Source organism: Nerophis ophidion, linkage group LG10 (genome assembly GCF_033978795.1).
Source record: "Nerophis ophidion isolate RoL-2023_Sa linkage group LG10, RoL_Noph_v1.0, whole genome shotgun sequence".
Taxonomy (NCBI): Eukaryota; Metazoa; Chordata; class Actinopteri; order Syngnathiformes; family Syngnathidae; genus Nerophis; species Nerophis ophidion.
In genome coordinates this window covers 17,435,775-17,462,234 of record NC_084620.1, presented here as the reverse complement: position 1 = coordinate 17,462,234, position 26,460 = coordinate 17,435,775, and the positions used below count along the sequence as shown (strand labels likewise).

At 39.0% G+C, this 26,460-nt stretch overlaps 1 protein-coding gene across 41 annotated transcripts in view; it reads right to left on the bottom strand.

Annotated features, from left to right (window-relative positions):
- Positions 1-26,460, bottom strand: part of LOC133560307 (receptor-type tyrosine-protein phosphatase delta) — a 687,524-nt gene that overhangs the window by 160,572 nt on the left and 500,492 nt on the right. For all 41 annotated transcript variants that reach the window (XM_061912688.1, XM_061912687.1, XM_061912702.1 and 38 more), the window contains one exon: positions 6,492-6,687. In XM_061912688.1, coding sequence (XP_061768672.1) covers positions 6,492-6,597 — 106 coding nt within the window. In that variant the 5' untranslated portion in view covers positions 6,598-6,687. The remainder of the gene's footprint in view (positions 1-6,491; positions 6,688-26,460) is intronic.

Below are 26,460 nucleotides of genomic sequence, written 5' to 3'. Positions count from 1 at the left end.
TTCAAAAACGCATTACAACACGTTTTTTCTTTCTTTCATCACTGATTAATACTCACTACAGACTTTGAGAGCCAACACACATAATAAAATATCACTTACTGAACTATGTCTGCTGTCATTAGGATGCAGACTGCTAGGAGGTTCATATATTCCCATTTAGAAGAAAACATTTCTCATAACAAGCGCCTTTCCTGTCGTTCTTGCCAGTTCCAGGTCCTAAATGGCTGTCAAAGTGTCCCAACTTGTTGGATTGTATCACCAGCCATCTACCTTTCAGGTGAGATGCATGATTTCTGATCTACAATAAACTGAATGTGAACGAAATTCCCCAAAAAGTGCAGTTCCCCTGTAAAGTAACTTTACAGATAAGGAATAATTAATTACAATAATAATAATACCAACTGGCCTGTTTCAAGTTAGCACTCTACCCAGTACCAAAGTTGAAACAATAATCCTTTGAATAGAAAAAACCTTTTAGAGTTTTGTAACATTTTCGTGCCGTTTTATAGTTATCTTGTAGTCCATTATTATCATTGTTTACCTGGTTCAGGTTCCGTAGTCAGCAAATGGTTTATCAATGATGGTTCAGCATAAAAAAACATGTTTGGTGCCTCTTTGCGCTTCTTTTTCTTTCCGTCAGCTCAACGGGGGTACAATTATGTCTCTCTTTCAAGCAAGCGCCAAGCCCAATTTGCCACACAAATTAAAAATGGGCCACATTGGAAGGAGAAAAATGAGGGATGGAGGGGTGTAAAAAAAACCTTCCTCTATCCTCAAAGAGCATTTTTCAATCTATTTTGCACCATACTTTGCATTTTAATGGGGAAACAAATCCAGCATTATCTTGAATAGCGATTGTCGGGGGCCAACGTGATGAGCGGGCAGGACCTGCAGCTGTAAAAGACACGCCATCTGTTGAACATGGGGTCCGACTCAGCCGTTTTGTGCCCTCACATGCCTTGTAAGAGTCTAGCACAAAGGGCGCCAATAGAGGGTAACAGTTTGTGAACAAGTCTTTTTGTTCTACAATATTATAAGTTCTCTAAACCCAAATGGCTACCATTGTTGAACTGTTTTAGTTTCCTGGTCAGCGCTGCTCCTACAGATGTTCTATATATGCTGATTTGAAGGAAAATTTTGAGCTTGGTTACTTTGGATTCCACTGATATACAGTGGGGCAAAAAAGTATTTAGTCAGCCACCGATTGTGCAAGTTCTCCCACTTAAAATGATGACAGAGGTCTGTAATTTCCATCATAGGTACACTTCAACTGTGAGAGACAGGATGTGAAAAAAATCCAGGAATTCACATTGTAGGAATTTTAAAGAATTTATTTGTAAATTATGGTGGAAAATAAGTATTTGGTCAACCATTGAAAGCTCTCATTGATGGAAGGAGGTTTTGGCTCAAAATCTCATGATACATGGCCCCATTCATTCTTCCCTTAACACGGATCAATCGTCCTGTCCCTTTAGCACAAAAAACAGCCCCAAAGCGTGATGTTTCCACCCCCATGCTTCACAGTAGGTATGGTGTTCTTGGGATGCAACTCAATATTCTTCTTCCTCCTAACACGACGAGCTGAGTTTATACCAAACACTTCTATTTCGGTTTCATCTGACAACATGACATTCTTCCCATCCTCTGCTGTATCATCCATGTATCCATTTTGGTATAAACTCAACTCGTCGTGTAATATAGCACGGAGAGTTAGGGCTGCATGGGATTCTGGGTATTTGTTCTGCTGTGTTAATGTTGTGTTACGGTGAGGATGTTCTCCCGAAATGTGTTTGTCATTCCTGTTTGGTGTGGGTTCACAGTCTGGCACATATTTGTAACATTCTTAAAGTTTTTTTACGGCCACCTTTAGTGTGACTTGTTTAGCTGTTGATCAAATATGTCTTGCAATCGCACATGTGCGAACCACATGGCCAGATGAAACATACAACTGGGCTTGCATGCTGTCTATACAGGAATGTAGAGGGCGCAAAAGACAGCGCCCTTATGGCACTCCCTGAATATTGTAATTTGAGTATAGACCGAAAGAGATTTCGAGAGAATGCATCCCCTAAAATTCGGGCGTCTCCCGGGAAAATTGGGAACATTGACAAGTATGACGCATGTTTGAAACCACTGAATTATAGGGTCGCACTGTTATGTGTGGGTGTTTTTTTATTTGCATCATGCTATTTGAGCTGTATTTGCATTGCCTCACACGATTAACGCTACATATATTTATATATGATTTAATTTGTTTTGTTTTTGTCTATTCAATGACTGTGTTTACAATAACAACAACACAATTTCATTTCAGCTTCTTTTGCCAGTAACAACAGCACGGCGAGTAACACTTTGGGAGCAATTGCATTTTTGCACTCGCTATACTAGAACTTTCTACCATCTACAAATGGTACAATGAAAGACATGAAAACATCGAGAGCAAAAAAGAAAGGAGACTGCTCAAGGGCTATTATCCGCTGACCGCCGTGCAGTTGTCACAGGCGGAAATGACGCAGATTGCTGAAATAACGTTCTCCGGACATTTGTTCATTCCTTTTTTCCATTTTATTTTGTTAAAATATTAAAAAAATAAATTTGAGAAGATTGGTAATTTTTTTTTTTTTTTACAACCCTCACCCAGCCTCACCCAGACCCCTGATCTTTAGGACTTCTATCTATTTTGAACCAAAGGATACTTTTGGAATACTAGTGTATGATGTTATTTGATACTTTATGTCATATGGTATTTGGTAACTTATGTTTATACACCTTGGAGTCCCCTTATATGCTTTACAGTTATTAGCATTGTTCAGGTTTTCCAGTTGACGCTCCGCCCATTTAATGGGCTTCTACCAATGATGACCCAATTAACTCTTGCGGAAGTTCCTGTACCCTTTTTGGGTCCCTTGGAGCCCACAAACACCTTTGACCTGTTTTAGTATTTTCATCAGTCAGCTCTCCATTCATGTCACAATGTCTTACCAATATTAAACTAAAAAAAAATCTTGACAAAATAAAAAATCCTAAAGTTTGGTGGCCTGCCTCTACCTTTTTTTTTGGTTACCTTGCAGTCCCCTATTAGCATGGTTCGCTTGGTACTGGTTTTGTATACAGGAAGAAGTTTGGAAGGTATATAGTGTACTGATAGTCAGTACACTATATACCTTCCAAACATCTTCCTATATCAAACCAAGAATCCCTTTTGTCGGATTAAAACCATACATGTATATTTTTCTGGATAACTTAAGAGTCTGGCTGACCAGTTTCACGTTTTAAGTCACTGCTTGACCTATCTATCAATGTTCTACATTTACTGAATGCATTGATTTGATGCAAAATTTTGGAGTTTGATAAAAAGCCTGTGTACTGTATTCTTTGCTTACCTTGGTGACCAATAATATTGTTCCTACTTTTTACCATTGTACTGTTTCTATTTCCTGCTCAGCGCTCCACCTCTCTCAGATTTCTACATACTATAGATTAATTTCCTAAATTGAAAACAGCATGTTATTAAGATGTTATGACATTCCCCAGTGATCCATGACTCCCATTTTCCCAAACGACCAAAGTGCACTCAAGTCTTTATTGTCCAACTCTTGAGGACAATGATCAGGCGGACTAGAAGTGCTCAGTTTGCCCGGTCGGGAATCTCATGATGAGAAAGTGGCTCGGAATTGAGCTCTCTTGACATCAGGCACCTGTCCGCTGATGTGTGACAACAGCTTTCAAAGCTCATTGAGCTCTGGCCCTTGCGCCCCCCAGTGACACCCACATCCATGAATCATTAGCTTCTGGAGTCACAGCGGGGACAATAAAACTTTTATCGCTCCCTTTGCACCCACTGGAGAAAAAAACCTTCTCAGTGTGAATATCACTGAATAGGACAGGAGGGGATGGTTTGACGATGATGATGACCCAAGGTCATTCAGCATAGTGTTTTTAGAACTTGATGGCAGGATCGCTGCTGTTTTTAAGGCTGCCGCTAGGAGTGTGACGATAGATCGATATGGCGAACTATCGCGATATTTAACCTTATAATGAATAAACAATGAGCTCTCTACACATATAATTTATTCTTGGTGAGTTTTCCATGTTCCTCAAGCAAGTAATTTAAAGCTAGGCAGAAGTCACAGAAGACAACAAAAACGAACAACTTCACTAAAAAGGTGGGCTCGATGAAGTTAAATTGAAAGACCCATTGATGTAGTTTAAATCGAAAGTGTAGACTCACTTTGGCTTTTATGTTATGGATGGGACAAAGCTAGATAAGTACTTTTTAGTCCATTCATCCATCCATTCTCTACCGCTTGTCCGCAGGGGGGGGGGTTGCTGGAGCCTATCTCAGCTGCATTCGGGCGGAAGGCGGCATACTCCCTGGACAAGTCGCCACCTCATCGCAGGGCCAACACATAGACAGACAACATTCACACTCACATTCACACACTAGGGACCATTTAGTGTTGCCAATCAACCTATCCCCAGGTGCATGTTTCATGTAAGAAAATATAATACACGGGCGGCAAGACAATCATGCACAGTAAGCCATGTTGTTCGCCACCACTCTGAACTCTTGGAGAACACTCAGATAAGTCAGAGAAATGTTGATTTTTCTATTCATATGACACATATTTATTTTTGCTATGGTACTACTTATCAGATTTGATAAAAATTGAGAGACACCAGATGTCATGTTTTTTGAATGAGTTTACAATAGCGTCACTGTTTATCAGACACATGAAAAACTAATGTTTAAAGTTATATTCTACCGTACCAGTTTTTGTACTATTGCTGTTTGTACTCAGGTAAAATAATGCTGCAAAAATATAAACTATAATTTATTTTTGTTTTTTGTTTGTTTGTTTGTTTCACCCCTATAAATAAATATATTTTTTAGATTAATAATAACAACACACTGCAGTATCCTTACATCCTGATATTATCATTACAGTGATCCATTTATTGTGATTATATGATATTGTGAGGTAAACCATAGGGGTGTAACGGTACGTGTATTTGTATTGAACCGTTTCGTTTCGGGCGTTTCGGTTCGGTTCGGAGGTGAACCGAACGACACGGACATATAAGTAGCCCGCCGCACGTTGTGTTAACAATGCACACCGAGGCACCATGAATTGATTTACGTGGACCCCGACTTAAACAAGTTGAAAAACTTCTTCGGGTGTTACCATTCAGTGGTCAATTGTACGGAATATGTACTGTACTGTGCAATCTACTAATAAAAGTTGAAATCAATCAAAAAAACAACAACACACGGCATGCTAGCAATGATAGACTGACTATACCTCCTCTTTTCACCGAATATGTCTTCTTTGCGGAACTGTCCAGGTGGAGTTTCTTAAATGCCTCGAATGTCCGGCATTTTAAGTTATGGTTGCGTGTATTTTCAATGTACGCTCAGGGTTAGAAAGAGGTTATAAACACAAAAAAAAGTGGTGCACGCAGCGTTAACATTCGTGAAGGCGGGGCAGAGACAGAGAGCGAGAGAGTTATGATAAACGCGCATGCGTCGCCAGGCTCTGCTTTTTATCCATTGATTAATCAGATTTAATTTTTTATTATCTATAGCAGGGGTGTCAAAAGTGTGCCCCCGGGGCCATTTGCGGCCCACAGCTAATGTTTAAAGGCCCACGGCACATTCTAAAAATACTATTAAAATAAACAAAAACATAAACAAAAGTGAAATAAAAAAGCTTAAAGGCTAAATGTAGTCTAGAAAAAGTTGCAACGTTGACTAATAAAACAAAGCGTTTTTTCTTTTCTTTCAAACTGTCATTGCTCAAAACATAATATTGACTCAAAATCAATGTTATTATGAATTATTGACCTATCCAAGTTTCCGATTACTTCACATCAAACATTCCAGTAAGAAACATTTTTTTGGTGGAAGATTTAGCAAATTTGTAAAATAAATAATCAAAACATTTATATTTTGTTTTTTTCTTACTGTACCGAAAATTAACCGAACCGTGACCTCTGAACCGAGGTACTGACATTTTTGTGTACCGTTACACCCCTAGTAAACCCTGATATTTTCAACCCAAGGACTGATTACTAGTCTTTATCCTCCGATTACAGAAGAGCTGTGCTGTTTTTAAGGACCTACTGCTATATTGATAGTGCTCGTACATATTCATATACACATTTTAACTATATTTTATAAAAATGTTACCAGTTGGTCACGCACAGTTTGTATACAATACTATATGTGAAATGTATAATAATTACAAAAAATATTTTTGGTAGGGTTAAGTCTTCAACATCAACATGTATTTAATTATAATTCAATAGTTTTTCAATTTCGTTGTTGATATTTGGTGTTGTGCACTAGCATGAACCATGTAATGTTTGAAATGGTACCAATTAAGATGCTTTGTCAAGTACAGTTAGGTCTATATTAGTTGGATTCAGCTCTCAAAATGTACTACCCTCGGGCCGAGAACACACACTGGTATGTCGGTCCCTTCACTTACTTTGAGCGTCGGCAAGGTGGAGGATGAGACCCGTGGCTAGCAGCAGCTGAAGCAGCAGCGTTGCTGGTCTGGCTGTGGGCATGGTGGCACAGCTTGGCACTAGCATACTTTGGCAGCCTCGGTGGCGCTGGCTCACAGAGAGAGCCCTGTGAGTCAGTCCTGGTCTGAGTCCTCAGATGCAGGGTATAGTCACAGCCTGTGTAAGGAAAGGAAAGAAGGAAGGAAGGGAAGGAAGGAAGGAGAGAGGAAATGAATGAAACAAAGCTGTTTTATCTCCGCCCGCACATTTCTGACATACCCCGCATGGCCTCGGCTGGAGCTGCCATGGGATATAAGAGGACGGCTTGATGTGCTGGGGGGGATGTTCTGACACTTCTCTAAATGGAAGAGTCACTTCACAGCACTCGTGTGTGCGTGCGTGTGTGTGTGTGTGTGTGTGTGTGTGTGTGTGTGTGTGTGTGTGTGTGTGTGTGTGTGTGTGTGTGTGCCAAAGAAAACACATTGACATGTTTAGATGGCAAAGCAATTACATGAGCTGCATATTCAAATAAGTCGGGTCATATGTTTAGTCGAAAGTCCTCCACAGGACAGAGCCAAATGAAATGCTCTCGCAGACCGTCTATGGTGGAGGGGCCACAGTTTAGCCAACCCTGCTTTAATGTATGCAAACAAAAGCCAGCTTATCTTCAACTTTGCAACCCGCTTCTTCACTTTTATGCATCTGCCGCCATCGATGCTTTTCGTTGCACATTTATTATTACAAGAAAGAAAGAAAAACACACAATGTTGTCATTGTGAGCTTGGGGTGATGTTATTGTGTTCACATTCAGCGGCGGCGCTCTATTCAAACGCGGACGATAGCGATCGTGCATTATTAAACAAAGCCTGACAACATGCGTGCTGTTAATTAAAAAAAGGCTGGAGCGCAGAGGAGCTTTGGCAACAACAAAGAAAGCTATCTTTCCCGCTCTTTTCATCCTTAACTATCATAAAATATTGTAAATATTTGCGATGATGGCTGTGCAGAATGTCATTAAAACCAAAAATAAATTATTCTCCGCAGACGGAATGGTGACAACTCACTGAAGTTATGAAGGTTGCCATCAAAAACAACAGAAGGGACCTGTCAAAAAAAGGTTCTTTAACTCGAGAGCTACTGCTGAAAACGGGGAGCTACTGCCTTGTGACTTGTGTTTTCACAATAGATTTCTTAAAAACAACAGCATTCCTCTGTAATGTAGGGGATACAATTGTTTTTGCAGTTTGCCATCAAAAACAGCAGAGTGCAGTTGTTGTAAGATTTACGTTATAATTTATGTAAACAATTGTATTTAAAAAACATTTTGATAAAAAATGTTTTCCAAATTTTTTTCACATTCATAAACTGATTTATATATATATATATATATATATATATATGAATGTGAGCTTTTCAGAACCGCTTTGTAATTATACTATGAACATTTTCTTATCATAGCTCATTATTTAACAATAATAATAATAATAAAAACAGTTAAAAATAATAATAATAATAATAATAATGTTAGTATCATAATATTCTTATTTCATTAAAAAGTACTGCAATATACCTATATATATACTGTATATATGTATATATATATATATATATATATAAATGTATTTATTTATAACGGTCAATTATGTGAAGTGAAGTGCAGTGAATTATATTTATATAGCGCTTCTTTTCTAGTGACTCAAAGCACTTTACATAATGAAAACCCAATATGTAAGTTACATTTAAACCCGCGTGGGTGGCACTGGGAGCAAGTGGGTAAAGTGTCTTGCCTAAGCGGGGATCGAACCTGCAACCCTCAAGTTGCTGGCACAGCCACTCTACCAACCGAGCTATACTGCCCCTTGTCTTGTAAATAATGTATTTACTAATGTTTTATTACTGTTATAATTACACAAAATATGTAAGTTAAATATAAATACCTTAATATTGTTTGATGTTTTGTCAATGTGGAACCACTGTCTCGTTGTCCCTCTTACTGCAATAATTACTGTGACACCTGTCTTTTTATATGCGTTGGACACGCCTTCCAACTTCCCTTTTTGTCTACGATAACGGGAGAGGTAGGCGTCCATGCGACGACAGAAAATGTTTTGTCTTGTTAAGAACTTCAATTCATTTCTTGTTCATTATTATATTTGTGTAAGGGCTCGACGATGGCAGAAAGTTTTTGATGACAATTGTATTCTGTATTATCAGGTATGTTTTTATTTTACTTTGTATGTAACTACTGCCTTTTTGTCTACGATAACGGGTGAGGGGCTCGAGGATGGCAGAAAGTTTTTGATGCCAATTGTGTTCTGTATTATCAGTAAAGTGCAGTGGAGAAACCCATAGTGTCGGTCGTGTTCAATAAAAGCCACACAACGCAGAGGAAAAGACCACCGGATACATATAGACAACTTGGACTGAATAATATATATTTAAAATGTTTATCATAATAAACAACTACAATAACTACTATTTCTACATAAGTTGTTGCTTAACTGCGGCATTTCCCTCAGTCTGCAATACTATTTGAAAAATATAAATATGTATGCACAAATTCAATCAAAAACCTCAAAACTTTCTTTACCAATACATGCAAATAATACATCCTCTGCTTTTGATAAATCTACATACATATATATATATATATATATATATATATATATATACAGATGAAGGAAATACTACCAATCCATTCGGCATTCATTTCAGCGGCAAAAACGGTCTCCACCTCTCTTCTCTGTTTGTTTTTTTATTTGATTTTCTGCAGCCTCTCCTTGACACTCAACCCTTCCACCTTACATCACCACAACCCACATTGTTCCTCTCTCTCTTTCCTGCCAGCAGCAGTGGGGTTCAGATAGATGTTTGCCCATCATGCTGACCTGTTAATTTAGTGACTGATTTTGCTATTTTGTATGCCCGCGCACGCACGCACGCACGCACACACACACACACACACACACACACACACACACACACACACACACACAAAAACACACACACACACACACACGACACTGGGTCACATGAATTTATGAATCAACGGGCATCATTGATGAGGCCACTGTCAACCCACAGAATGATTGACAGCTAAAGCTACACTACAGCTTGTTTAGGAGACAATATCAACAAAAAAACGTGTCCAGATCCAGTGGGAGTGGTGTGCGCCCAAACTGCATGGGATTACATTTACGTTGCGTGAACAAGGCAAGGTGAGGACTAAATCATGTTATGGATAGGGGACGGGGTTTAATGGATAAGTGGAACAAGGTAGAAATAGAATAAGGAGGGAGTATTGGTTAGGGGGAGCTTTTCCACCCAATAGACAGACAGGTCACTTTATTAGGTAACAACAAGAAGTGTCTAATAGATTCTGTCAATACAAACTAGAACCTAATTTGATTAGGCTTATCAAGGTGGGATTCCACTTGAAGCCCAAACCGGATCAGATCTTGATCAAGCATTCATACAAAACATTTCTATTCAAATAGGCGAAACATTGACTGAACTATGGCATTTTAAAATCATCTCTATTATAAAAGTAAAATGATTCAAGGATTCTTATTGTCACACTAACACACAATGAGATTTTAGTACCTGAGGTCCCAAATTTAGCCCAATAAATACCCGAAGAACTATAGTATAACAATTGAAATAAAGTAGGATATTAAGAGAGTAGGTTATAAGTAACCATAGGTTGATAGTAATAGATATAATAGAAAATAAAATACCTTGTGATCCTACAGTACAAAAATAATATAAAACAATAATAGCAAACCAAACCTGATAAAAGCCAGCAAAATAAATAATTACATAATCGTATGAATTAATTATGGCGAATAAGAATTTTCTGCCCTGTATAATCACTTTTAAGTGTTTTAATTTCTTTAAAAAATATATATATATATATATTTATATATATATATATAATATATATGTATATATATATACATATACATGTATATATATATATATATATATATATATATATATATATATATATATATATATATATACGTATATATATACATGTATACATGTATATATATATATATATATATATATATATATATATATACGTATATATATACATGTATATGTATATATATATATATATATATATATATATATATATATATACAGTATATATATATATATATATATATATACATGTATATGTATATATATATACATATACATGTGTGTGTGTTTTAAATTACTATTATTTTTGTTAATATTAATAACAATAGTGATACATACATAGAAATAAAAATGTATAATATAATCACAACACAACAATAATAAAAAAAAAATCTAAATCGATGCTGTTTAAACATTTTTTGTTAGGTTTATTTTAGATTTTATGAATAAATTATAAAATCACAAACTACAGGCTCTATCTCCGGCAAAATTAAATGAACAGAGAGAACCCTCTTGTCAGTCATCCACTCTCTTTGTGTGGGTAGAGGCGGGGCCACTAGCATTCACACAGAGATGATAAAACCTCATGATGTAAAGAAAAAATTTTTGGATCACCTCCAAAATCAAATCACTTGCTCTGTTCATACCTGTTGGAGCTAAAATATGACAACTTTGACTAGTCCATTATAACAACAAAAACGCATTACAAATAACAACAAATGGAAAAAAAAATACAGGGTATTTTTAAAATTCTGTAAATTTTGAATTATAACCTGATAAAATCAAATCAATATATTACACACCTTAGTGTGAACTACCATCACTTTGGCATTAGAAAACAAATGTTATCATCGCAAAGGCCGACTTGTTCTTCTTTTGGATGAGTGCAAGTGTAACCAATGTCATGAACACTTGTACACACGCAAAGCATGCAGGCAATAGCCACAGGCTGCTGGCACTTCCACATATCGTCACTCCTACAACACACTCGCTCTGTGTGAGGATGAATGATGCCGCTTCCGTGAGAGGAAGGAGGACAAGCGGGGGATGCTGTCCTGTCATGTGGATGGTCCAGCAGGGCAGAGCCGTGGGAATCGAACATAGTTTTTAGGGAATCAACAAATGCTATTACGTTGGTGTAAAACGGGGTAGAAAAAGGCCCGCAAGCATGACATTTGGGGCACATTCTCCAAATAAAATCAAACAAGACCCTCATATAATAGTTATGTAGAAAACCAAGTACCGTTTTCTCCAGACCATAGGGCGCACTGGATTATAAGGCGCACTGCTCATGAATGGTCTGTTTTTTTTTTTATATATATATTACACGTACCGGATTATAGGGCCCATTAAAGGAGTCATACTATTATTATTTTTTTCTAAATTGAAACACTTCCTTGTGGTCTACATAACATGTAATGGTGGTTCTTTGGACAAAATGTTGCATGGATTATGTTTTACGGATCATCTTCAAGCCGCTTTCTGACAGTCGCTTCTGGATGCTCCGTTTTGTGGGGGGTCTTATTTACGCTGCTCACCTTCGGCAGCGTCTTCTCCCCGTCATCTTTGTTGTAGCGGTGTAGCGTGCAAGGACGGGAGTGGACGAAGTGTCAAAAGATGGACCTAACTGTTTTAATGACATCTAGACTTCACTTAAATCAATAACAGAGCAGCGTCTCCTCATCCAGAAACAACCACACCGGAAATGTGTCCCGTGAAAAGCCATCCGACTGGAACTCTAATAACTAAAGTTCCATGGGTGAATAATGTCAACTCACTATACCTGTATGTTTTAGCGCTTTCATGGCGAGTTTACTGACAGATATAAGTATGAACTTTACACTACTTTATATTACAAATGGCAACAGCGGAGGATGCATGCCACATAAGAAGATAAGAGAAAAAGAAGAAGATTATCAACTACGGCCTCGGCACAGATGTGCGCAATTTTTCAAGATTCACGCAGATCCCAAATACACATCAGCAGGTACCAGAAGGTAAGAAAAGTTGCTTTTTCATTTTATTGCAAAATAAAAACCAGACAATATGTCTTACCTTATACACACAACATAATAATACTCGTATGTTTAGTGCGCCGACAATCCACCAAGCAGTGCGGCTTCATAGCTTACCAAAGTCGTACTTAAACATGTTGATAGATTTTTGAGCGCCGTGTGTAATGTTCTATATTTTCAATGGAACATTTAAAATGTCGGTGTTGTTTACTTGAGACCCATCATAGTGCAGTCTACGCGTATCTCTTATGTTTGAATGCCATCTACTGGTCACACTTATCATTACGCAATGTACCACATAAAATAGCTGGTGAGTATGTTCAGCCAAAATTTTTCTTTACATTAGGCGCATTATAAGGTGCACTGTTGAGTTTTGAGGGGAAAAAAGGGATTTTAAGGGCGCCTTATAGTCCAGAAAATAGGGTAAGACATCTACGTGTGTCCACTTATTTGATTCCTTTAGTGGGGGTTACAATGGTACAGTTCTGCGCTTTAACGTCAGTGGTGCTGAGAGAGCAGCTGCTCTTACAGTAACGTGATGGGGATTTGTTAGCATTTTGCATAAACCATATATTAGGGATTGTCAAACAATGGTACATGTGCCTTTAGAGCAGGGTTCTCAGACACGCGGCCCGGACATGTTATTTTGCAGCCCCCAACTTAATATGGAAGTTTAATGTTAGTGCGGCCCCCAAGTTTTATATGAATGGCGCTTGACAGCGTTGTGTTATTTGAGTCTAAAATGGCTCTTTCAACGATCTGGGTTGCCTACCTCTGCGTTAGTGGAAAAGCGGCAAATGACTGAAAGCGACAGAGACGTTGCCATGGAGACGAGGATTTTCTTACGTGCCTGGCTGCAGTCACACCGCGACACCTGTCCGTCAGTAATTACAGTCCCCGATAACCTGGACCAATTCAAACCGTTATGTTTTTTTTATTGTTTAATTTGCATTGCTTCACACGATGAACACTACATATATTTCTATATGACGCCAGGTAACACTCCAGGAGCCGTCACTTTTTTGTGCTCGCTATACCGGTACTTTCCCGGCTATTATCCGCCGACTGCTGTGCGTCACTCCAGGAGCCGTCACTTTTTTGTGCTCGCTATACCGGTACTATTATCCGCCGACCGCTGTGTTCCTGTAGGGAGGAAAAGCGGAACGACACACATTGCGGAAGTAACATTATTCTCCGTGCGTCGGCTAAATATAAATATATTCCACAACCCCAAACATGTCTTTTGCAAAGCCTGCAGTGAAGAGAAGGGTTAGACAATTCCAGGAAAAGTGGGTGATGCAATATTTCTTTGTTGAGCACAAGGGGCACCGCGACGTGCCTTATTTGCACAAAGAAAGTTGCGGTGCACAAAGAATACAATTTTGAACGTCATTATACAACTAGACATGCTGAGGAGTATGCAACATTTTTTTTAAGAAATCTTTTCTTGTGGCCCAGCCTTACCCAGACTCTGCATCCAGTGGCCCTCGGGTAAATTGAGCTTAAGACCCCTGCTTTAGAGGTATGTGGGCTCTATCTAGTGATACACCGAAGAATCACTTAATTACTGTAAGTCTTTTGTTTTACTTTCCTATCTTCAAACAGAGTATTGCTGTTCAAACTATGTGTGATTTCACAGTGGCCAAAAATATAAGCTACGCTACTGTATTTGAATTTTGGTCACTATGGTGGTACTTGGAGAGGCAAGTTTTTTCTGAGGCGGTACTTGGTGGAAAAAAGTTTGAGAACCATAGCCATACTGTGTAGAGGCGGAGCCAGTGAGCAAGCAGCGAGGCAGGGCACGCTGGAGCTCGGCCCAAGATGGCGGAAAGGAGGCGGGGACGGCGAGCAAGCGGCGAGGCTTGGCGAGGCTCGGCGCGGCGCGCTTAGAGCGACGCCGCAATTGTGATCTGGTGCGCGGGGCGCCCGGCTGGGCAGAATCATTTAATCTCCTCGCAAGATGTAAATGGGCGGCAGCGGAGAGAAGGGGCGGAGAAGGAAGTGGACGCTGAGCGCGAGAGGAAAAGAGCGAAAGGCAGACGACGACGCGGGAAAAAGAAAAACGAAAGCTGAAAGGTTTTATTGAAAGAATAAAACAAAATTCAAACTGCTCAAAGCCATGTCCTTCCTTGGTGGTCCTGGGAACCCACACAACAGTGAGGGACTGTCACACATACATTGATACATCTACCTACAAACATGCTTCCAAAGTCACAAAAAACCTTGTTGCTGGAATGATTTCCATGTATGACATCATGTGACCACCAGACATCAAATGACCTGCTTTTCCTTTGCACTTTGGCTTATTATCACATATCTCAACAAAGGGTGTTTAACAACAGTGTTTTTTGTTGTTGTAACAATTGCAGTGCAAAATGGTTGGTTGAATTCTATTTTGAACATGTACGCAGTATCAACAAGATTCATGATATATTTTTGATTTATTTTTACAAAATGCCTGAAAAGGAGTTAGCAGTAAATGTAAGAAGTAGGGATTACATGTTCCACATTATACAGTAGGAAGAGGGTTCATAGGCTCCATTCGTCGCCATTTACCTGACACATGAAACGTGACAAATCGGCACTACCCATGTTAGCTGCCCGATGGCAGTAGAGTGGCACTTTCCATCATGTTCTGCAGACTGCATTGCACAATTATTAACCCCCCCCCCCCCCCCCCCCCCCCCCCCCCTTCCTCTCACGCGAGAGCCACCTGGGAAAGGATCCGTATAAATCCCTTCCCTACTGTAAAATATTTGGAAAGTGTTTGTCTATTTTTGTCAAATAATTCAATGAGCACAAAATGGAGCAGTTTATTTCTTATCATATCCGGGCCCACATAGGTTTGACTGTGAGGTATTCAATGAATTAAAATCTAAAAAGTGCCTCCTTACATCCTTGTATTGTTCAGTGATATGCACCCCTCAGTGGGAAACGTTTGGTCACACCTGTTGTAAACAATAAGAAGAACATGGAAGGTGACATTTTAGAGCCTCTTGAAGCGCAGCCAAGATGTGTAGCTGTGTGTAAATACACTGCTTAGAGGAGGTGCTCAGGCTATATTCAGAGGGCAGCAAAATGATTAAAATGCCAAGTGTCTCCCATTATCTAAATGCTAATTTGTCTTCCATGTAGCCCCGGCGACAATGTTACAATGTATTATGAGCGCTGCACTGCACCAAAGAAACAGAGCTTGAATTTGTGGTGGGGCTTCAATTAGCCGCGCGCGCACACACACGTGCACACTCACACGTGCACACTCACACACGTACTCGTCTGCACACACAATGCTACGTTACCTAAGGTGACGCAGTCATTGGATATATTCCAGCATGATTCCTTTTACAGTGCCTATCATCAACACATCTTAATTGTTCAATATGGCTATTATAGCCTTTATAAAGTGTTTACAGCATTTCATTAATTATGCATCCAGACCTTGACACGAAAAATCTGTAATTTTATGGAGAGATTTTTTTGGGCATATTTAGTTGATTTATCTAAATAAATACATCACCACATAGTTTAATATCTTACTCTTAAGAATGTGTGCCATTTGTACGGATTAATTGCAGAAACACAAGACAAAGGTCGTCCACCTTTTTTGTACCATGGACCGGTTTAATGTAGGCCATATCTTTATGGACTGGCCTTTCACGAGTGGCAGACAAATACAGCAACGATAAGAGCATGAAACATACTAAACTCTGATTTAGTGAGCGCCTCGGGCTTGTTTCTTTGTGATGAAATGGTCCCCGGAAGGTTGATGGTATATACCAGGGGTCGGGAACCTTTTTGGCTGAGAGAGCGAACAAGCCAAATATTTTAAAAAGTATTTCCGTGAGATCCATATAATATTTTTTTTAAGACTGAATACAACTAAATGCGTGCATTCTTAAGTAATACCAACATTTTTAGAGTATAATAAGTCTCTTATTCTTTTTAATAACATTGTTTTTCTGAAACTAACCAACAATAAATAAAATACTTCTTACCATTAATGCGACTTCTTTAACAGGTGCGGTAGAAACTGGATGGATGGATTAAAATGCATGAGAATGTTTTATATTTTGAACGTTATTTTTGACACTGTGATTACCAGCGGAATTATTCATTACTTACCGTGTTAAGCAATGTCAGCTAAGATTTATCTGAGAGCCAGGTGCAGTCATCAAAAGAGCCATATCTGGCTCTAGAGCCATAGGTTCCCTACCCCTGGTATATACTGTATACCAGGGGTTGGGAACCTTCTTGGCTGAGAGAGCCATGAAAGCTAAATATTTTAAAATGTTATTTCTGTGAGAGCCATATAATATATTTTTAACACTCAATACAACTTAATGCGTGCATTTTTAAGTAAGACCAGCATTCTTATGGTACAGTATTTTATTATTTCACCAACATTGTTATTCTGAAACTAATCAATAAAAAATACAATACTTCCTACTATTAATGCGACGTCTTGAACAGGTGTGGTAGTAAGCGGATGGATGAAGTGGCTGGGCTTCCCTGCTTAGGCTGCTGCCCCCGCGACCCAACCTCGGATAAGCAGAAGAAGATGGATGGATGGATGGAGAATGTTTTATATTTTGAACGTTATATTTAACACAGTGATTACCAGCGGAATTATTAATTACATACCGTGTTCCCTAATGTCAGCTAAAATTTATCCGAGAGCCAGATGCAGTCATCAAAAGAGCCAGATCTGGCTCGAAGGCCATAGGTTCCCTACCCCTGCTATATACCATCAAATATACTACATTATATACTATCTACCTGCCGGGGACTGCAGATGGAAATTAGCCTTTGGCTACAATCTGGCACATTTACATTTCATATGATCATTAATGTGCATTAATTGTTGCATGTAAAAAATATATAAAAAATATAATAACAGATGGTGAATTCCTATTAGGAGTTGTATTATACAACTCCTAATAGGAAGTTACCATTTGTGGTGTATTTAGTGCAGGGGTCACCAACCTTTTTGAAACCAAGAGCTACTTTTTGGGTACTGATTAATGCAAAAGGCTACCAGTTTGATACAATCTTAAATAAATTGCCAGAAATAGCCAATTTGCTCAATTTACCTTTAACTCTATGTTATTATTAATAATTATTGATATTTATCTTTGTGGAAGCACTGATCATCTTAATGATTTCTCACAATAAATATATATAGAAACAGATAAATATTAATATGCAACACTTTATTTTTATAATTTCTCTAAGTGCACATTTTTCAAATTGAACATTTTCAAATGATCACTTCTAAGAAAGTCTTGTGAAATCACAATATCCCATTTTAACTAGCTAGCCACTAACATTTTTTAACAAATCATGAATTACTTTGCACCATGTTTGTACAAATAATAACTCATGTAAAATACAAAAGTCAACTCTCAAATTTTTAACTAAATCATGTCACACTTTGAACTGAACACCAAATCTGTTATCTGTTTCTTTGTAAGTTAGTGGGAAGCCTGGCATTGCATGCTGTTAACTAGTGTGTTGTACTCTGCTGTGTCACTTGACACTGCAACTCTGAGTGAGTCTTGCAGATGTGCATCACTGAGGCGTGTTCTGTGTTTGTTCTTGATGAATTTCATGTCAGAAAAGGCTGATTCGCAAAGATAAGTTGAACCAAACAGGCTTGCAACCTTCATAGCTGCTGCACATACACCACTGTACTTTTCTGTGTCAACAAGGCACAAAAAGTTTGGTGCAGCCTGGTGGGCTTTAAATTTTAAATTGTCAGGAAAGAAAAGGAAGGAATACAAAAGGTAAAAAGGTATATGTGTTTTGAAATCTTAAAATCATTTTTAAAGTTGTATTTTTTCTCCAAAATTGTCTTTCTGAAAGTTATAAGAAGCAAAGTAAAACAATAAATGATTTTTTTTAAACAAGTGAAGACAACGTCTTTAAAATATTTTCTTGGATTTTCAAATTCTATTTGAGTTTTGTCTCTCTTAGAATTAAAAAAGTCAAGCAAAGCGAGACCAGCTTGCTAGTAAATAAACAAAATTAAAAAAAACAGAGGCAGCTCACTGGTAAGTGCTGCTATTTGAAGTACTTTTAGAACAGGCCAGCGGGCAACTCATCTGGTCCTTACGGGCTACCTGGTGCCCGCGGGCACTGCGTTGGTGACCCCTGGTTTAGTGGGACAAGTGAAGTGTAAGTATGAGAAAATGTGATTGTTTATAAATTATTTAATGCGTCACAAACCGGTACCGGTCCCTGGACCGGTGGTTGGGGACCACTGTTCTATATAACAGAAGTGCTCTGCTCCTCTTAAAAACATCTTGCTCGTCAAAGATCATCTACAGTTAAAGAGCGAGTTGATGTTTTGCTAAAACACTAGTCATAGGTCCTCTAAGGCCCCTTCTACCCTAAGCCGGCTAAAGTTATCCAGGGTAAATCCCACCTAACCTTATCCTTGAACACACACACACAATTGTCGTTTGAAACACGACCTAGTACGCATGTGCGGAAAATGCGCACAACATAATCATCTCCAGTGTTGCTTTGTGTGCAAGTTCGGAAATTTAACTGATCCGAACAATATCCAGTTTTGTGGTATTTCAATTAACTGGAATCCCAGGTGATTTGGGGCCCTATTGTAGTGAAACACACCTGAGACATCATAAATTAATCAAATGTTTAATGGAGACGTCAATCAAACTACATCAATCAAACAAGAGATCTACATATCTGGTCAGGACACTCACTCTTTTGCCTTTACCTTCATTGTCCATTCCTTTTTGGTGACTTTTTATACTCTGGATTTAGACGTTGAGTCCACGACATACATGGCAGACAATAACTGATACAATCTGCTTTGCCAGTCCAAAAGCATTCACCGTTTTTTGTAGTCTTCCCTCCACGGCCACGTGATACAGAGTACACGCTACCTTTTTTTATCACATCCACGGGAGCCCGCATTCTCGTTGTCTCTCTTTCGACCAATGGACAAAGTTTTTCGGTAAGTAAAATCACAGCTGACCTGGACATTACAAAATTATCTGAGATGGGTTGTATCCGAAATAGCTACAATTGCGCGTTTTCTTCTCTTAAGGTATTCATGAGTGATTTCCACAAGCGTCTGTACAGACGAAAGGAGAAACACGGACATGTCTGGATGACTCGCCTCCATATATTTCCAGTGGTTAGCTCCGAGTTACGAAACCGCTTTATTATGAAGCTGGCTGTGGCGCGTTCTTTCTGACGTCACTTCCTGTGAGGGGCGCGGTCTTTCTGGCGTCACTTCCTTTCTGAACTCAGTTTGTAAACGATCAATGAGTCCATACAAAGCTGAGAGCCGGAGACTCAAGAAATACACGGCGCACTTACCCTTGTAAAAAATTATCCAAGGAGGGGGATCTTAAACGATGATTAAGTGTGGCTGAAACAAGCCTTAGGCTAAATAATTATTTGTTTAATGAGTTATCCTGCTTAATGTAGACAGGGTCTAAACCTTTTTGACCTCAAAGCCCAACTTTTACAATACAGAGGGGCACGAGGCCGACTAAAATATTAATACTGATTTAGTAGTCTTACTCTTGATTTGAATCATAATCAATATTTAACCTACTAACAGTTTACAAACTTGTAAATGATATGAAACCATGTGGTAATCACAAAGATTATTATCTTTTGAACACATAAAACTTAGGCTCAGGTCAGGCTGATTAGAAAAATAAATACTAACGAAATATACTCCAAAAGAAGGAACTCATAAATAAGTGACGGAAAATACATTTACAATCATGTTGAGCTAAAATAAATCAACTGAATTAATAATGAATATGTTCCCTAACTTAACAGTCAATAAAATTAGAGAGCAAATGAAAATACATTTTTACCACTTTTGCACTTAAGAAATGTTTCTTTGACTTTAGCGTCAGACTTTTTTTGTTTGTTTAAGATTCTCATTACTGTACCACATTGGTGGAAGAGAGTATTACAACTGAGTACTGCTGCAGCCTACACGGAGCACAGCTAAGAAACAGAGACTTTTTGGGGCCCCTCTAGCAGCTCTAAATGACAGGAAAGCTCTGCTTTTTTCTTATGAAAGTACAGCACAGGGGCGATTCTATCTTTTAAGGACAGGGGGGGCTTATCCCCCAGAAGATGCACAGGATGCGAGCGAACGTAGCGCACAAGCAAAATACTTCACAAACAGCTAACAAAGACTTAGAAATGATTCATTGTTATTATTATTTCTTCAGTCGGTTAAGGAAATTAAATATATATGGAAGTCTGAATAGAAAAGAGAAACGTTCATATATACTGTAAATAAGAAAGACTTAGAGTCTGTCTGCTGAGCTGAAAAAGAGCCAAAGCTGTCCAAGAGCTGAGGGACCATCTTCAAAGTGCAATGCAGAAACAAATAATGCAAACAATAAAATTTAACTTCCAGGGCTGAAGATTAACGTAGTCCTGTCGTCCCGGGGACGGTAAAAATAAATGCACGGGATGAAATAAAATGCTCCCTAGGGCGAGGGCTTTTAACCATTTTTTTTGTTATTCTTTTTATGTATTTATTCATTTTACATTTTATATTAAAATTCTTGTTTTTTTCTCCCTCTGAAAATCCTATGAATTTTTTAACAAGCCATCCTAAAATAATACAACAGCTATTAATGTAACAATACAATAAATTTGCAAATCATTTTCAACCCTTATTCAGTTGAATATGCTACAAAGACAACATATTTGATGTTCAAACTGATAAACATTTGTTTGTTGTTGCAAATAATCATTAACTTTAGAATTTGATGCCAGCAACACGTGACAAAGAAGTTGGGAAAGGTGGCCATAAATACTGATAAAGTCTAGGAATGCTCATCAAACACTTATGTGGAACATCCTACAGGTGTGGAGGCTAATTGGGAACAGGTGGGTGCCATGATTGGGTATAAAAGCAGCTTCCATGAAATGCTAAGTAATTCACAAACAAGGATGGGGTGAGGGTCACCACTTTGTAAGCAAATTGTCGAACAGTTTTAGAACAACATTTCTCAACGAGCTATTGCAAGGAATTTAGAGATTTTACCATCTACGGTCCGTAAAATCATCAAAGAGTTCAAAGAATCTGGAGAAATCACTGCACGTAAGCGATGATATTATGGACTTTTGATCCCTCAGGTGGTACTGCTTCAAAAACCGACATCAGTGTGTAAAGGATATTACCACATGGGCTCAGGCACACTTTATAAAACCACTTTCAGTAACTACAGTTGGTCGCTACATCTGTAAGTACAAGTTAAAACTCTACAATGCAAAGCCAAACCCATGTATCAACAATATCCTGAAACGCCGCCGGCTTCGCTGGGCCAGAGCTCATCTAAGATGAACTGATGCAAAGTGGAAAGGTGTTCTGTGGTCTGACGAGTCCACATTTCCAATTATATTTGGAAACAGAGGACGTGGTGTCCTTCAGAACAAAGAGGAAAATAACCATTCAAATTGTTATAGGCGCAAAGTTCAAAAGCCAGCATCTGTGATGGTATCGGGGGTTAAGAGTGCCCTAGGCATGGGTAACTTACACATCTGTGAAGGCACTATTAATGCTGAAAGGTCCATACAGGTTTTGGAGCAACATATGTTGTCATCCATGCAACGTTATCATGGACGCCCCTGCTTATTTCAGCAAGACAAGTGTTACAACAGCGTGGCTTCGTAAAAAAAGAGTGCGGGTACTTTCCTGGCCCGCCTGCAGTTCAGACATGTCTCTCATCAAAAATGTGTGGCGCATTATGAAGCGTAAAACACGACAGCGGAGACCCCGGACTGTTGAACGACTGAAGCTCTTTATAAAAGAAGAATGGGAAACAATTCCACTTTCAAAGCTTCAAAAATGTGTTTCCTCAGTTCCCAAACGTTTATTGAGTGTTGTTAAAAGAAAATGTGATGTAACACAGTGATGAACATGTCCTTTCCCAACTACTTTGGCAAGTGTTGCAGCCATGAAATTCTAAATTAATTATTATTTGCAAAAAAATATATAAAGTTTATGAGTTTAAACATCAAATATCTTGTCTTTGTAGTGCATTCAATTGAATATGCTTTGAAAAGGATTTGCAAATCATTGTATTCCGTTTATATTTACATCTAACACAATTTCCCAACTCGTATGGAAACCGGGTTTGTATCTTAAACAAGAGCACCATGCTCTGTTCAGAAATCTGCTGATCTAGATCCTTTATTGGACAGTTATTTGTATATGTGTATTATAAATATGTAACTGACAACAACTTCAAAAACACACAGGAAAAAAAACAACTGCCAAGCATAATGAAACCCAGTGAAGCTGCTCAAATCTGGCCGTATTTTCTGACATTTACCTCTACGCAGCAAAAGTAAATCTCTTTAAAATGTCAAACGGTTTTGATTTCCTGTATTGACATTTGTTTGAAGGTGGCATTTGAATGTCTCCAAGCTGACAAAACTCACACATTCATTTCTTTTCGCAGCACTTTTCAATGTCATACAGTATAAAAAAAAAATCTATTAAAATCTTTAGCTCTACTTATTCAACTTTAAACGCAGGTGTGTCCTTTGGCGGTCTTATCACGATGCAAAAGTAAGGACAACCGAAAACATTTTGTGTAGTCAGCAAACAAGCATCTCTGTTATCATATTTTCATCCCCCTGCTGCCCTGGCTGTCCTCGCCGTCCCCGCTGCTGATATATTTCCATGCAAAAGGCTTTGATAAGCTTGTGCTCGGAATGCTCTCCGTGTGTTCTCTTGCTTGTTGACTAAGGCTTCTTATCACATCACAGACGAAACAGCAGCAAAACAAGCGTCTGGAGGCAGTCACACTTCAACCCTTTGGAGCCTGTTGGTCAGGTCAAATGTCCCAAATGTCCAAAAGGTGCACATGTAGAAGCATAGAACCATCCAAAATGTCTTTATGTATCAACAAAGGTAAACAATAACATCAATAAATAAGTAGAGAACCATTAAAAACCCAAATAGGTCCTTAAAAACAGCAAATAACTTCTGTCATATCGTCGACCTTTATAGTGTGCTATTGACCTTGCGGTACGCAGTACTGTCATATGAAGCAGTGGTCCCCAACCACCGGTCCGTGGGCCGGTACTGGTCTGTGACGCATTTGCTACTGGCCAGCAGAAAAACATTAAATAATTTATAAACGACTGCATTTTTTCCGACTTAACTTTTGCCTGTTCCACTAGACCATGGGTATCAAACTCTGGCCCGCGGGCCAAATATGGCCCGCCGTGTAATTTAATTTGGCCCTTGAGGCAATATCAAATTACCATTACAACTGGCCCGCCGTTATTACACAGCAGCGGTGCCACTGTAACACCGCAATTTCTCACAATTGCCAATCCTCCCGAAGTTCAGTGCCCCTCCCGAAAATCTCCCGGGGCAAGCATTCTGCCGATTTCCACCCGGACAACAATATTGAGGGCGTGCCTTAAAGGCACTGCCTTTAGCATTCTCTACAACCTGTCGTCACGTCCGCATTTCCTCCATACAAACAGCGTGCAGGCCCACTCGCATAATATATGCGGCTATAACACACGCATAAGTGAATGCAAGGCATACAGGTCACACTGAGGGTGGCCGTATAAACAACTTTAACACTTTTACAAATATGCGCCACACTGTGAACTCACACCAAACAAGAATTACAAACACATTTTGGGGGAACATCTGCACTGTAACATAACATAAACATACCAGAACAAATACACAGAAACCTTTGCAGCACTAACTCTTTCGGGACCATACAATATATTTTGATATTTACCTCAGAAGGCTGCAAATAGAAAAGAAGCATTACATTTGTATTTAAATTTTATTTGATATGCCATTGATATTTTTTTATTATTATTATTATTATTTGAAACTCAATTTTGCATGTCACTATAAAGTTACTGTATATAAGCCTTGCTTGTTCAATGTTCAATGCAAAACTTGTTTGGGTCCCTATTAAAAGGTTAATTTGTTCAACCTTGGCCTGTGGCTTTGTTCAGTTTTAAATTTTGGCCCACTCTGTATTTGAGTTTGACACCCCTGCACTAGACACACCAATAAGCTTGTTTATAGATGTACGATAAAACTCCTCATTATAAGTTGCCATTTGTTATGTTTGTTATAACTTTGTGACATGATACAACGCACATTAATGAACAAATAAATCATAAATTTGATAGATTGTAGGCAAAGGCTGATTTCTATCTGCAATCCCCAGCAGGTTGATGATAGCCTGCTAGGGATCTCATTGCAAAGAAATAAGCCCAGGACTCCACGAGTTTGGTATTATAGTGAGTTGTATTGCTCACGCACTTATTTTTTCTGTATTAGAAAGCCGGTCCCTGAAAATAATGCCCCCATTAAACCGGTCAGTGGTGCAAAAAAGGTTGGGGACTCCTGATAAAAAGGATCTTTGACTGGCATTTTTGAAGAATATGCTTAAAACAGCAGACCACACCTGCTAAGTCCAGGATCTTTGGCTCGTGTTTTTGCAGTAAAAAACAACAGTCGTCACATAAAGAATCTTTGATGTTATTCTCCCCCCGGTCCCCAGCTTTCTGTGTCTTTGTCCCTGGTTTAGCTGACTGGCCCTGTCCTACACAATCCTCCCTGGAACGCTCACAATCGCGACGAAGGACAGAGATTGTCTTATCATTAACAGGGTTGCTCCAACCCACCGACGACGGGCCGCCTCTCTCCGGGGTTTTTTTGTCTGCCCGAGTGTCATCAAAATGAGATAGTGTCCAGGAGCTGAGGGGATTAGGCGCTGCATAATTACCTATTTAAAGCTTCCTAATTGAGCATTTCATTAAGTGACTTAGCGCTGAGGTTTCTGCCAAGGAGACCACTTGGAGAAAGAGAGCGTGGGTGTGATCATATATTTGCATTTCGGGAAGCGCCGCAGACTCTAACCTTGAATTCAAGGGGTTAGCTTATTAGCATGTGGCTTGTTTTGTGTTTACACAGCACTTAGGAGTGTTTGGCGAGCGGCTGTCGCAGCGAATAGCTGATCTTGGTCGTCCTCCACAAACAAGGAGGGAACTGAGCTGGTGTTTGTTAAGGCATAGAAATATAACAGCCAAAAATGCTGACTCATGAGGACGGCAGACACGCTAACCAGACTATTCGGTAGCGACTGAACAATGAGAATTGCAAGAGGTCAGTGTTAGCTGTGAAGACCCTGCGGGACACAAGGAGGCCCCCAGCACTTCCGTCAATATACACATTCTGAATGGCAACAAGTAGAGCAGAATGAGTACTTGGGATAGTTTCCTGATGACCAACGCAGCTCAATTTCTGCACGGGATCACAGAGGACATACGTGGAAGGTTTAGTTACCTTTTGCTCAATGACAAACATCTAAAGTGGCATCTCGGATCTTAGGAGTCAACGGCCAGACATCAAGTGTTTGGCTCTTGGGGGAATTAGAATAACACATGGGAATGCCTACGTCAAGCCTGGGATAACACTAACAAATGATAACTCAAAAATGGCTATGCTTCAGAGTTAATAGTGCACTTGTTTTACCTCAAACATTTACAAAAAGAAGGATAGCTTGAGGCTAGAATGAGGGATAGGTGCCAAAACTCGGTTCAATAATGTCACCGGTGTTGACGTAAACAGTAGTAGCCAGACCAGAAAATGAAGTAGCTATTGGTGCCTCACTACATTGTTAAACCAATGCAGATTGTCCAACATTGAAACATGCAACAAGTGGTTGAAGGTTATATAATAGTTTTATATGTATTTAGGGCTGAATGATTATTCACATTTGCAATTTAATGCGGTTTGATGAAATGCACTTTACCTGGCGCAAAGGCCGCAGTTTTACTAGCTAGCAGCAGAACAGGCAGAGGAGTAAACACTATAGTGTCTTGTGCAGTTAAATACCTTAGTTTGTCAATTAAACTTTAACAAGAAAATAAACATATTGTGTGCGCCATATGCAGCTAGCTAGAAGCATCGACCGCTAGCTCGCTAGGCACCTGCACCGGCAGG